The sequence below is a fragment of the Fukomys damarensis genome, unplaced genomic scaffold, assembly GCF_012274545.1.
Source record: "Fukomys damarensis isolate Sample0158 unplaced genomic scaffold, DMR_v1.0_HiC HiC_scaffold_11, whole genome shotgun sequence".
Classification (NCBI taxonomy): Eukaryota; Metazoa; Chordata; class Mammalia; order Rodentia; family Bathyergidae; genus Fukomys; species Fukomys damarensis.
The window spans coordinates 777,725-789,684 of record NW_022900923.1 but is presented as its reverse complement, the minus strand read 5'-3'; the positions used below and the strand labels follow the sequence as shown (position 1 = coordinate 789,684).

At 38.9% G+C, this 11,960-nt stretch overlaps 1 protein-coding gene across 4 annotated transcripts in view; it reads left to right on the top strand.

Moving 5' to 3' along the window:
- Cnih4 (cornichon family AMPA receptor auxiliary protein 4) overlaps window positions 1-11,960 on the top strand; it is a 23,510-nt gene that overhangs the window by 4,718 nt on the left and 6,832 nt on the right. For 3 of the 4 annotated variants that reach the window (XR_783925.2, XM_010642452.3, XM_010642454.1), the window contains exons 2-4: window positions 1,589-1,657; window positions 5,607-5,719; window positions 9,356-9,496. Coding sequence is in view for 3 of the 4 variants with exons in the window: in XM_010642452.3 (XP_010640754.1) it covers window positions 1,589-1,657; window positions 5,607-5,719; window positions 9,356-9,496 (323 nt within the window). In the remaining variant the exon portion in view is untranslated. Of the gene's footprint in view, window positions 1-1,588; window positions 1,658-5,606; window positions 5,720-9,355; window positions 9,497-11,960 lie in introns of those variants that run through there. The other variant, XM_010642455.1, reaches the window with a different exon arrangement.

The window sequence follows — 11,960 nt, the reverse complement described above, 5'->3', positions numbered from 1 at the left end:
GGTTCTCAAAGTAGGTGTTCATGATCCTCTGGATTTCTTTTGGATCTGTTGTGACTTCGCCTTTTTCATTCCTGATTGCATGGATCTGAGCCTTTTCTTTCCTTTTTTTGATAAGATTAGCTAAGGGTTTGTCAATTTTATTTATTCTTTCAAAAAACCAGCTCTTTGTTTCATTTATTTTTTGTATCGTTTTCTTAATTTCAATTGCATTGATTTCTGCTCGGATCTTTATAATTTCCTCTCTTGTTCGAGCTTTGGGTTTTTCTTGCTCTTGTTTTTCTAGGAGTCTAAGTTTCATCGTTAAGTTGTTTATTTGAGCCCGCTCTGTTTTCCTAGTGTGGGCATTCAATGTTATGAATTTTCTACGTAGTACTTTTCTTTATATGTCCATCTGCCCCTCTAATTTTATTTGTTGTTAATGTACCTATACTACCACTGATGAATATAAATATGTAATAAAAATACAAATTAAACAAATTTTTTGTGTTTGTACTGAAGCATTTCATTGCGATGCATGTTTATGGTGGAGAATTTGGAAAACTATAAGAAAAAAAAAAAGCAATAATCCAACGTTTTCTTTTTTTTAGACAAAATCTCAGGCTTACCTGGAACTCACTATGTACATAAGCCCAGGCTGATCTTTTTTTTGTCTTTTGAGACAGGGTCTCCCTATGGAATTAAGGCTGGCTTTGAGCTCACTGTGTACCCCAGACTTGCAGTGATCCTCCTGCCTCAGCCTCTTCAGTGCTGGGATTGCGGGCATGTGTCACCACTCCTGGCTGTAATCCAACTTTGGAGATTTAACCACTCATTGTGACCATATTGTATGCATAAATTTGTCACATTTTATTTATTTGCTTTTTAAGCCTTTAAGGACATTTTATGAATGTATCACAAGCACTATTATAGTATTGAGAATTCAGATTTTTTAACTCTTTTTCTCAACGCTGGTGTTTGAACCCAGGTCTTGCACTGCTTTACCACTGAGCTACATCCCTGGAATTTTAACTTTTGAAATATTTTTGTTGGTTTTATTTTCCATTTCTTACAGCTGTTCCACATTTAAAAAATGCTTTGTTGTTGTTGTTTTTGGTACCGGGGATCGAACTCAGGTCCTTGGGTTTGCAAGGCAGGGCTGGACCACTGAGCTAAATCCCTGGCCCTTAAGAAATTTTTATTAGTACATATTTGCAGTGTATAATTACATTCATTGTGGCTGCTGCAATTTGAGGAACTCAAACTAAATATTCTGAGTCAGATTAGATTTGGCTCCAATGCAAGGAATAAATACTTTGTAAAAGTTTTTGAAGGAATGTAAATGAGAAAATTGAGTTGTCTAATGAGCACAGTTTAGGAAAAATTTAACTTTTTCAAGTCAAACCACATTCTGCCTTGTAGCTGTGATTGTATCCTGAAATTTCAATATTTACATTGTTATAATTCCAGGCAGGGATTTAGCTCAGTGGTTCCACTGCCTGCTTCATGAGTGCAAGGACCCGAGTTGAATCTCCAGTACCAAAAAAAAAAAAAAAGAAAGAAAGAAAGAAAAAAAATATATGTATATAAAGTTCCTTATCTTGATTATCAGATAATTACATTGTCTGATTTAGAATGTGATTACATTAATGCTAGATCATGTTGTTCAAAATTAAACAAGGTAAGATACTTTGCTCATTTCCTGGCTTTGAAGTTCATTCATTTTTCATATTAAAGATTACCATAGCTAATCAATATACAGGTTTTGATTTTACTGCATGTTGATTTTAGGGTGCAAATTAATTGGAATGTTGATAGAACTTCTGTGTTTTGCAATATTTTAGATCATGAAGTTATGCTAGAAGATCTGATTGAAATTTATTGCTCTACTCTGCATATAGTCCTTGTCTACAAAAGACTTCTATTCAGACTAAATGACAGCAGTTTTGTTTTCAGACCACCACCACCAACACCAGTCCTCTCCCTTCCCCTTTCCCTCATGGAAAATGCTCAGTCTGTCTTTTAGAATGAAGGAAAACCTTACTTTTGGGGATAGTGGAAAATGATTTTTTTCAATTTTTTTGAGACAGAGTCTCACTATGTAGTTTAGGCTGGTCTTGAACTCACTGTGAACTTGCAGTGATCATCCTGCATACTGGGTTTACAGATGTGTGCCACGTGGTGAATTTAGTTGATTTTTTTTTTAAAGGCCATTTTGCCTTTGTGTGTGTGTGTATTTTGTGGTGCTAGGGATCGAACTCAGGACCTTGTCCTTGCAAGGCAAGCCACTGAGCTACACCCCCGGCATTTGCCTTTAGTACAGTCAGAACTTTATGTGGAAACCAGTTGTTCCTGGTTCATTTTATGCAGTGAGCAAAGTTTTCTGGATGAAAGTTCATGTAAAAATAAACTGAGAAGTGCTTTTTGGCTTGACCTAAAAATAATTCCCATGTGCCTTTACATCTTACCTTAGTTTTTCTGGCCCATGAAGAAAGAGTTATATTTTGTTTAGAAAACAAAACAAAACTGGAAAGCTAAAATTTCTGGTAACTTATATTCCTCTTCTCTTTTGAAAACAGATTTTTTTTTTTGTACTGGGGATCAAACTCAGGATCTTGTGCTTGTGAGGCAGGTGGCGGCACCACTGAGCTAAATCCCTGGTCCCTGAAGACAGATTTTTTTTTTTAATTGAAAAGATTACTTAATATTTTAGGTGCTTTGTATGTTTTCATTCATAAAAGTAAAGTGTACAAAGAAAGGAGTACCTGTATTCTTCTGCTGGAAAGGTTTCTCCTTAGATTTGAAGTTTGAAGTTGTTTTCCAATCTTAATTTGTATGACAGTTACATGTGAACACAAAGTCAGTGACACTGAAGTTTATAGTGAACAACAGCAGTCCCTTTTTGACCTTTTGAGTGCTGATTGCCTTGCATAATAGGGACAACTGATTTCAATACTTGGGTTATGAGATTTTTTTCCTTGTATTTATATGCCTATTTCTTTCTTATATGCTTACCCTGCTATTTTTTAATCTGTGTTTTAAATATTGTCCATTGACATAGTATGGTAGAAAAGATTTCATTTGTTAGGTACCCCCTTAAGAATCAATCTGCTTTTCTATCCCATCTTTGTCTTTTACTTTTTGGGCTAAATTGATATTCGCTGTCATCGTGGTGTACTGTAAAAATATAAATATTCTTTATTGTTGAGCCTCAGAATAGACAGTGAAAATTTTCTTGTGTTTTTCCCTGGGTAGCTTTGTCTTTCCCAGTGTCCATAATTGCCACTTTTCTATTATTTATAACTAAGTACGTCTTTGCAGGCTTTCACATGGTAAAATGCATTAAAATAACCTGTCAGTTAAATGTTTCCCAGGGAACATCTCTCTTTGAGGCCTCATCCTTTTGCTGTCTTCTGCCTTAGTTTTCATTCTGGAGCTTGTGTGCTGTATCCCGTCATTCCTGGATTTAATATCTTGATCTTGTGTCTCACTTTGTTGATGTTGCCTCTTGAAATTTGAGACATAGGAATTGACTTTCTGAAATGTTTATTTTTTAAATGTCTTAGCCATACCCTTGAAAAATGATTTATCTGAGTACAGGATTCTAGGTTAGAAATAATTTTTCTTTTGGATTTTAAAGACATGGTTTGGTGATCTTCTCAGTTTCAGTGTTGTTCAAGTGGGACATCTAATGCCATTTTGATTGTAAACCCCCTCCCTCAGTTTTTATGGGAGATGGAACCCTAGCCAGCTATGTCTCACGCATGCCAGCATTCTGCCACTGAGCTATACCCCTGCCCTGTTACTGTTTTTTTGTGATTTCTCTTTTTCCCCTAGCTTTTCTGTGTCCTTGGTATTTTGATTTTGTAGTGGGGTGTTTTTGGGTACTTTTTTTAAAAAAAAAAATAGCGTCTTGATGTCTAGTTCAAGGTGGCCTTGAACTCACTGTGTAGCCCAGGCAGGCCTTGAATTTGTGGTGATCCTCCTGCCTCCGCCTCCTGAGTGCTGAGATTACAGGTGTATGCAACCTTTTCCAGCATGGGTACTTTTGTTCAGGCCCTTTTCATTCATAATTTTAAACATCTGATAGGTTCTCGCTGTATGAGAATTAATTTCTCTTTTTCCTTTCTTTCCTACTACCTTTATTCCTTCTTCACTCCACCTCTCTTCCTTTTCCTTTTTTGTTTTGTTCGCTTGGATACTGGTATTGAGCCCAGGGTTTTGTGCGTGCTAAGCGTGTGCTTGTGTTGTGCCACCCAGCTGCATCCACAGCTCCTCTTGTATGCTGATTGATAACCTCTTTGCCTGTATTGTCTTTTCTTGTCATACAACTTCCTATGACTAGGTAATTGATCTGCCAATTTTTTCCCGTGTTTTTTGTTTTATGGTTTCTTTTGCTTTATCATCTGATTTTCCAGTAAATATAGCATGTATGTTAAAATTGTAGTTTCTAAGAGCTGTTTGTTCTCTTGGTTTATGTTTGTTTGATTTGCTTAGTTCTGAGACTACTGATTGTAGTATTTGTTGTTGTTGTTGTTGTTGTTGTTGTTTTATTGTATTTTTAAAATTCTCTGCTTCCAGCATTGTACATAGATTCCTTTCCCTTCATGTTCCCACCTCCACACCTGCTGTCTTTCATTTTGGTGGTTTTCCTCAAATTTCTGATATTGGCTATCCATTCATGTTTAAACTCCCTGAAAGCTCATTAGATGGTCTGTGCTTGCTTACCAACTGGTAGACTGTTATAGGGTTGTTGGTGTTTACCTGGATTTTTGTGGAATACCTGAAAATGGCAGGATTTTGGGAGGTGTTTTCTTGAGTCATTAAATTATTCCAGAGAAGAATCCGCCAAGCTCCTCCCTGGTTGATAAAAGTCTAGTGTCAAGCTGTTTTGTTTTGTTTTGTTTTCAAGAAAAAGTGTTGTTCTGTAGTCCAGGTGACCTTGAACTTCCTATAGAGTGTCAATTTTTTCTGCTACAATCATAATTTGTATTTAAAATTTCTGTGCTAACAAGAAAGGAAGACTCTTGGTGAGTTGAACAATGCAGCTGTAGCTGGGAATGCATGGGATTTCCAGAACTCTACAGTGAGCAATCAGGAGAGAGCATGGGAGCCATACCAGGGGGCCGGATCTGTCTTCCTGGTTCATTATCATTTTAGTCCACTTTCATCTGTTATAAGTGCTTAAAGCACTATTTATTTTTGTTTTTTCCTGAATGTGAAAAATGGCTTTCTTAGCATTCTGGAGAAGGGAAAATGTTTTAAGGTTGATGTTCTAACTTAAACATGTGGATATCAGTTATCTCACATTATAGTAAGACACTTTAACCTAGATACATACAAAGTAAATTAATATGCTGTAACTGAAACTTGCTTAGTGAACCAATTCAAGCCTTTGTTTAGGATAAGATGAAATTGAAATTTAAGTGCTTTATCTTTAAACTGTGCCTTCATGTATTTGCATGGGGTAAGCAGTTATAGCAGTATGCAAATCTGGTACATCTGAGTCTAAAAATAGTTTTGAAATGGTAGCTTGTAATTCTCTGAGCATTCATTGATTTAGCTTCAAATAACATGGACAGCCAGGTAGATGGAGCAGTGAAGTATAACACTGTGACCTTCCCTTGCAGTGGGTAATTCCAGAAATGATTGGCCATTCTGTTGTCACTGTATTGATGCTTGTTTCATTGCACTGGTTCATCTTCCTTCTCAATTTACCTGTTGCCACTTGGAATATATATCGGTGAGTATTCTTTTTTTTTACTGGTTTGAGTTAGAACAGATTTAACAGCTTTCTCTCCACAAAAGTATGTGTCAGTAATAAAGAACAGCCAAATGCCTTATTAAATCAAGGTAAGTATTTCTTTGCTTTGATATATTAGGCAAAAATCAGTCTGTATGGCTAAGTCTTGTGGTAAGGCACAAATTTACATGCATAAATTTATAAAATATTGTTCAATTGTGTTGTCTAAAGTCTTGAGTTTTATTTTTTTTGTCTTGAGTATCATTTTCCTTTAAGAATAGTCAAAAGCCTGATAATAATCTTTGTTTATACCTGAAGTTGTTGGGGTTTTTTTGTTTGTTTGTTTTTGTTTTTGTACTAGGGATCAAACTCGGGACCTTGTGCTTGAGAGGCAGGCAGCAGTACCATGAGTTAAATCTCTACCTGAAGGTTTTGTTTTTTGAGACAGGATCTCACTATATAGTCCAGGCTCACCTTAAATTCACAAAGAAGCCCAGGCTGGCTTTAAACTCATGGCAGTCTTCCCCGGAGTGCTGGGATCGCAGAAGTATTCCACTATGCCCAGCTCTATACTTGTTTTATTTTTTTAATTGTAAAATTTTTTTTTTTGGTATCAGGGATTGAACTGGGGTCCTTGCACTTGTAAGGCAGGCGGAAGCACCATTGAGCTAAATCCCTGGCCCTCTATACTTGTTTTATTTGTTTGTTTGTTTTTTGGTACCAGGGATCGAACTTGGGACCTTGCACTTGCGAGGCAGGCAGTGGAACTACTGAGCTAAATCCCCGGCCCTCTATACTTGTTTTAAATTAGAGTGTACTGTACTTAAAATATCCCGAAGATTGTACAAGCACACACTTGTAATCCCAGCATTCAGAAGGCTAATGCAGGGTGATCACTGTTAATTCAAGGCCAGCCTGGACGACATAGCAAAACCCTGTCTCAAAAACAACAAAATACTGTATTCCAAAGAAAATTACATTTTAAAGCCTGTAAATTAGGTAACTTGCCATATATTTTGACTTTGTAAATTTAGAATGTTTGATTAAAAACAGTACCATGGAAACATTAAGTATAATTTTATTGAACTATAATACGTAGCATATTTTCCTGTGAAGAACTGGAATAATCTTGACAAGCTTGGAATTTTGATGTTAGTTGGTTGCTGCTTTATTGTATTTTTAGGCTTTATTTTTGTTAGGGAATTGATCATGTTAAAGTATGCTGTGACGCCCCTCACAGGCTGCATTCTCCTGGTACATCTTGGCTCCTAAAATGACCTCATGCCCTTATCTCTGGTTCCCCCCACCCCCAAGGCCACAGTGGTCCAGGAAAGTTGAAACCTGTGTCTGCAGGACTGGGCCCATAAAAGCAATCTGGCCTGTGATAGGTTAAAAGTAGCTCACTCCTCATAAATAAGCAATAGCCCACCCCCAAACTGATAAAAGGACCTTCCTTTCTTTGTTCTCTCTCTCCTTCTGCTTCTTCCTCCTCCTCTGTCTCTCTCTCTCTCTCTCTCTCTCTCTCTCTCTGCCTTCCTGCCTCCTGCTCGCCTTCCTACAATAAAGATCTCCTGCTGGACCTCTCGGTGCGTGAGTGACCTAATTGGGAAGGGGCACCCGAAAGGGCACGCGAACCCCCTTTCAATTTTAATAGTGTATCTCTTTTTTGGGGGGGTTAAAACCATTCACTGGCCGACTTGTAAGCATGGTGTTACAGAGTACAGTTAGAATAAAAGGAACAAAGAAAAAAGTACAGGAAATGGAGTAAAATAAGGAGCATAAACGGGCAGTGGAAGGCAATGGTGAGGGGAGGACAGCCTTGCCAGGGTCAGATAGCCCCTGAGCAGGGAGAGCTTTCCATCCTTGCTCTCTTCCAGAGGGCAGGTCCCTGGGTAAAGGCTGTTAGGTCTCTTACTGCTTTGCCAGGATCTGCTGTGGACACTGACACCCCATCTGAGCCCTCACGCTGCTGAGAGCCGGTCCCAAGGGATTCAGCGTGGCCATTTCTCTCTGGACTGGTCACTAAAGGACAGATTTGGGAGTGAGAATGGGGACTGGAACCGATGGGTCTGTGGATGTTACCGATGTCCCACACCACACCCTCCGATGTCCCACACCACACCCTCCGGCATCTTTGTTAGAAATGCCAGGAGAGCGCCCCCCACAGTGGCTTCCAAGTGTGAAGTCGCATTTCAGTGTGAGTTCAGTTTCCGTTGCTGTGATGATTGAGTATCTTCTAATGTGTTCATTAGCAATTCTTTTATCTTTTTGCTTTTTTTTTTTTTTTTTAGTAGCAAAATATTTATTGGTACACTTTAGGTTGTCATAATGATAACACTCATCGTAGGGAACTTGCTTTATGTTTTTATTATTATTATTTTTTGGTGCTGGGAATCGAACTTGGGACCTTGGCGCTTATGAGGCAGGTGGCGGAACCACTGAGCTACATCCCTGGTCCTATATGTTTTTGAACAGCCAAGTTGACATGAAAATAATGCTTTGGAAAGATTTCTCTGGAGCCACTGTGTACTGTCAGTGAAGAAGAACCAGCAAGGAGGGAAACCAGTTCAGAAAACGGGGCAGAAATAGAACAATGTTGTGATTGTGGGGAAAGGGACAACTCTGAAAATAGTGGTGGGAAAAGAACTGGACAGCACTTTAGACTGTGCATAATGAGAAGAATGGTATAAGAAGTTTTTAAGGACCACCAAAAAATGGTGAAACTTTTCTTAGATAACCTAGGAATTAGTAAACAGTAATACTTTTGAGGCTATTTGGAGATGTTATCTGGATATTCAAGTGTAACTGCCCTCTATTTAGGTATAGGTGGGACAGTAGGATTTTGCAGAGAATTTAAAGACTTGTGAAATTCAGAGAAGCCTTTGGATTTCATAGAAATGATAGTTGGGAAACAGAGTGTGTGGTAAGAGTGAGGAAGCCTGGGTTGTACTAGGAGAACTGTGACAGGAGAGCTGCAGGCAGCTGTAAACTGGGTTTGATACAAGGTGTGCAAGGGACACCCTTAGTCTAGGTATTGAAGCCCAGACACTCAGTCTAACCCATTCTCTCAAAGTATCCCAAATTCCTAATCTCCAGAGAGAAGTTTCTGAGAATTTGATAAACTGATTATTTTTTGGTTTTTTTTGTGTTTTGAGACAGGGTCTTGCCGTGACTTTCAGGCTGGCCTTGAACTCACTCACTATGTAGCCCAGGCTGGCCTCAAACTTGGGGTGATTCTCCTGCCTCAGTCTTTCAACTGCTAGGATCATACCATGCGCCGTCACACATGGCTTGTGCTTGGTTTTGGAACTTCCTGTAATTGAATGGAAAAAGGGTTTGGGATGACTGGTTTGGTAGGTTTCTACAGATGATGAGTAAAGGTCTCAGTGCACAAGATACCCTTCTCTGGAATGTTGCTGTATTTTTCTCACAGTGTAGAAAATCATACCAAATTAGCAATATTGGAACCTGCAAAGGAAAAGTAATGGTAGTCTGTGACATTATATTACTGTCTATATTTGGTATGAATTTAAGGCTGGTGTCATTAAGGCTGCTCATATTTAAAGGTTGATTATCGTTGGTTACTTACTTTGCTATTGATGTGATTTTTCTCCTAATGTGTGTTTCCATTATTAGGTTCATTATGGTGCCAAGTGGCAACATGGGTGTGTTTGACCCAACAGAAATACACAATCGAGGGCAGCTGAAGTCACACATGAAAGAAGCCATGATCAAACTTGGTTTCCACTTGCTCTGTTTTTTCATGTATCTTTATAGGTAAGTTTAAAGTTCTCCTGCTGTCATCAATCCTATGACTGCCTTTGATACGGTGAGGTATTGTTTTACTCTAGGGTTTAGGCTAACATAGAGTTTTGGGGGTTTATATGAATTCTAGTGGCTGTAGTTTTGTCACGTATTCCATTGAATCAACATCTGTCTGACCTACAGTAGAGTTACTCTGTGGCATCCTGGTTATTCCTTAGCTGCTGAGGCTTCCAGCATATTTAAAACTGTCTTGGCTAGTCTTTTCCTGAGTTCTCAATTGTTAAATTTAAAGCAGTGGGATAAGGGGCAGTGATGGAGCATGAGCTTAGTATGTGCAAGGTCCTGGGTTTAATCCTTAGCTTAAGTAAATGAGGGATAAATGTAAAGAATAGCTCTTTATAACAAAATAAAAATAGGCAACCTGCATAACCTGGTTGGCCTGAGTGGCAGCATTCTTAACTACATCTTTCCCTTTTTATGTCTTTCCTTTCTTTCTTCCCTCAGGGGCAGTGATGGAGCATGAGCTTAGTATGTGCAAGGTCCTGGGTTTAATCCTTAGCTTAAGTAAATGAGGGATAAATGTAAAGAATAGCTCTTTATAACAAAATAAAAATAGGCAACCTGCATAACCTGGTTGGCCTGAGTGGCAGCATTCGTAACTACATCTTTCCCTTTTTATGTCTTTCCTTTCTTTCTTCCCTCTTTTTTTTTTTTTTTCGTTTTTTTGAGACAGGGTCTCATTATGTAGTTGAGACTGACCTGGAACTCACTATGTAGCCCAGGTTGGTTTTGAACTTGGCAGCAATCCTTCTGCCTCAGCCTCCCAAGTGCTGGGGTTGCAGGCGTGTGCCACCACACCCAGCCTTCCCTCTGGTCATTTTCAGTCATACTGTTATTACCTTACCTGTTAATGTATTTCATAGTTCTAGTCAGGATGAAAGTGTATAAGGTACTCTCAGAAGATGACCTTGTAGTACTTTTAGCTTCTGGTTGCTGTTGTTAAAAATGATTTTATTACTGAAATATCAGCTTTTATTGCAGGGACTTTACGCTGTTCCTCTGTGTATCTGTTGCTTGCCATAGCTGGCATGTTACCTTGCACACAGCAGACATCAAGGCTTTGAAATGGAATTAGCTTTGAAAACAGTGCTTATCTTCTTTACAGAATGGTGGAGTCTCTGCCCTTTATTTTTGATTAGGTGCTAGCATTGTAGGATCTGGGCTCTTCCACTTCTGTGTTACTTGGGGCACGTTTTCTTCTCTTCTTCCTTAGTTTATTAGTACATATTGGCAGTACATGATAGTTGTATTTCTTTTGGGACACTGGTCCACGTGAGTGTCCTGTCATGGTAATGTTCGACCCCTGTGTGTCCCACCCCTCTGTCTGGGCTCCCAGTCCCCATCTCCAAATGTCTCCCTCCCTGTTCCACACCATCCCCTTTCTGGGTTACTCACAAGAGAAGCCTACAATACTTAACTCTGTCTGACTCATTTTACGTAATATTATGGTCTCCAGTGACACACTGTGATTTCCTGTTTCCTTGTGGCTGAATCTACTTTTCCGTTATGTATGTACATAGACCACATTTTCTTTACCCATTCATTCACTGATGGGCATCAAGGCTGTTTCCAGAGCTTAACTTTGTGAATCGCACTGCTATAAATGTGGGTGTGTACCCATAGTCCGACATCTTTAACTCTTTCAGGAATATACCCTGGGAAGATTAGATGGGTTAAATGAACTTTTAAGACACTTTTCTTTTCTTTGGTACTGGGGATCGAACCTCGGGTCCTTACACTTGCGAGACAGGTGTCGGAAACACTTAGCTAAATCCTAATGAATTTTTATTTTTAGTTTAGTGTTTTTTTTTAGTTAAACAGGGTCTTGCTCTGTAACCCAGGCTGGCCTCGTACTCATGGCGATCCTCCTGCCTCAGTCTCCTGAGTGCTGGGATTATAGGCATGTGCCATCACGTCTGTTTTATTTTTTTAAAGACTCTTCAAACTGATTTCCATAGTGGTTGTACTACTTCACATTCCCACTAACAGTGTAGAAGGGTTCCTTTTTCCCGTGCCTCGCAAGCATGTGTTGTTTTTTGTTTTTCGGAGGGGGTACTGGGGATGTAATTCAGGACCTTTTACTTGTGAGGCAGCAGCAGCGGCACCACTGAGCTAAATCTCCGGCCCTGTTTTTTGTTCTTGATAGCCTTTCTGACTGAAGTAAGATAGAATCTCAAGAGTTGTTGCATTTTCCTTATGGCTAAAGATGACTAATATTTTTTTTCACGTACTTACTGGCATACGTACTTCTTTTCAGAAGCATCTATTCAGTTTATTTGCCCATTGTTTTGATTGGGTTATTTTGTTTAGGGGGTTGTTGAGTTCTTTGTATATTCTAGGCACTGGACCTCTCAGAATGCATAACTTTATCCCTTTTCATAGGTTGTCTCTTTTTTTTTTTTTTTTTTTTTTTTTT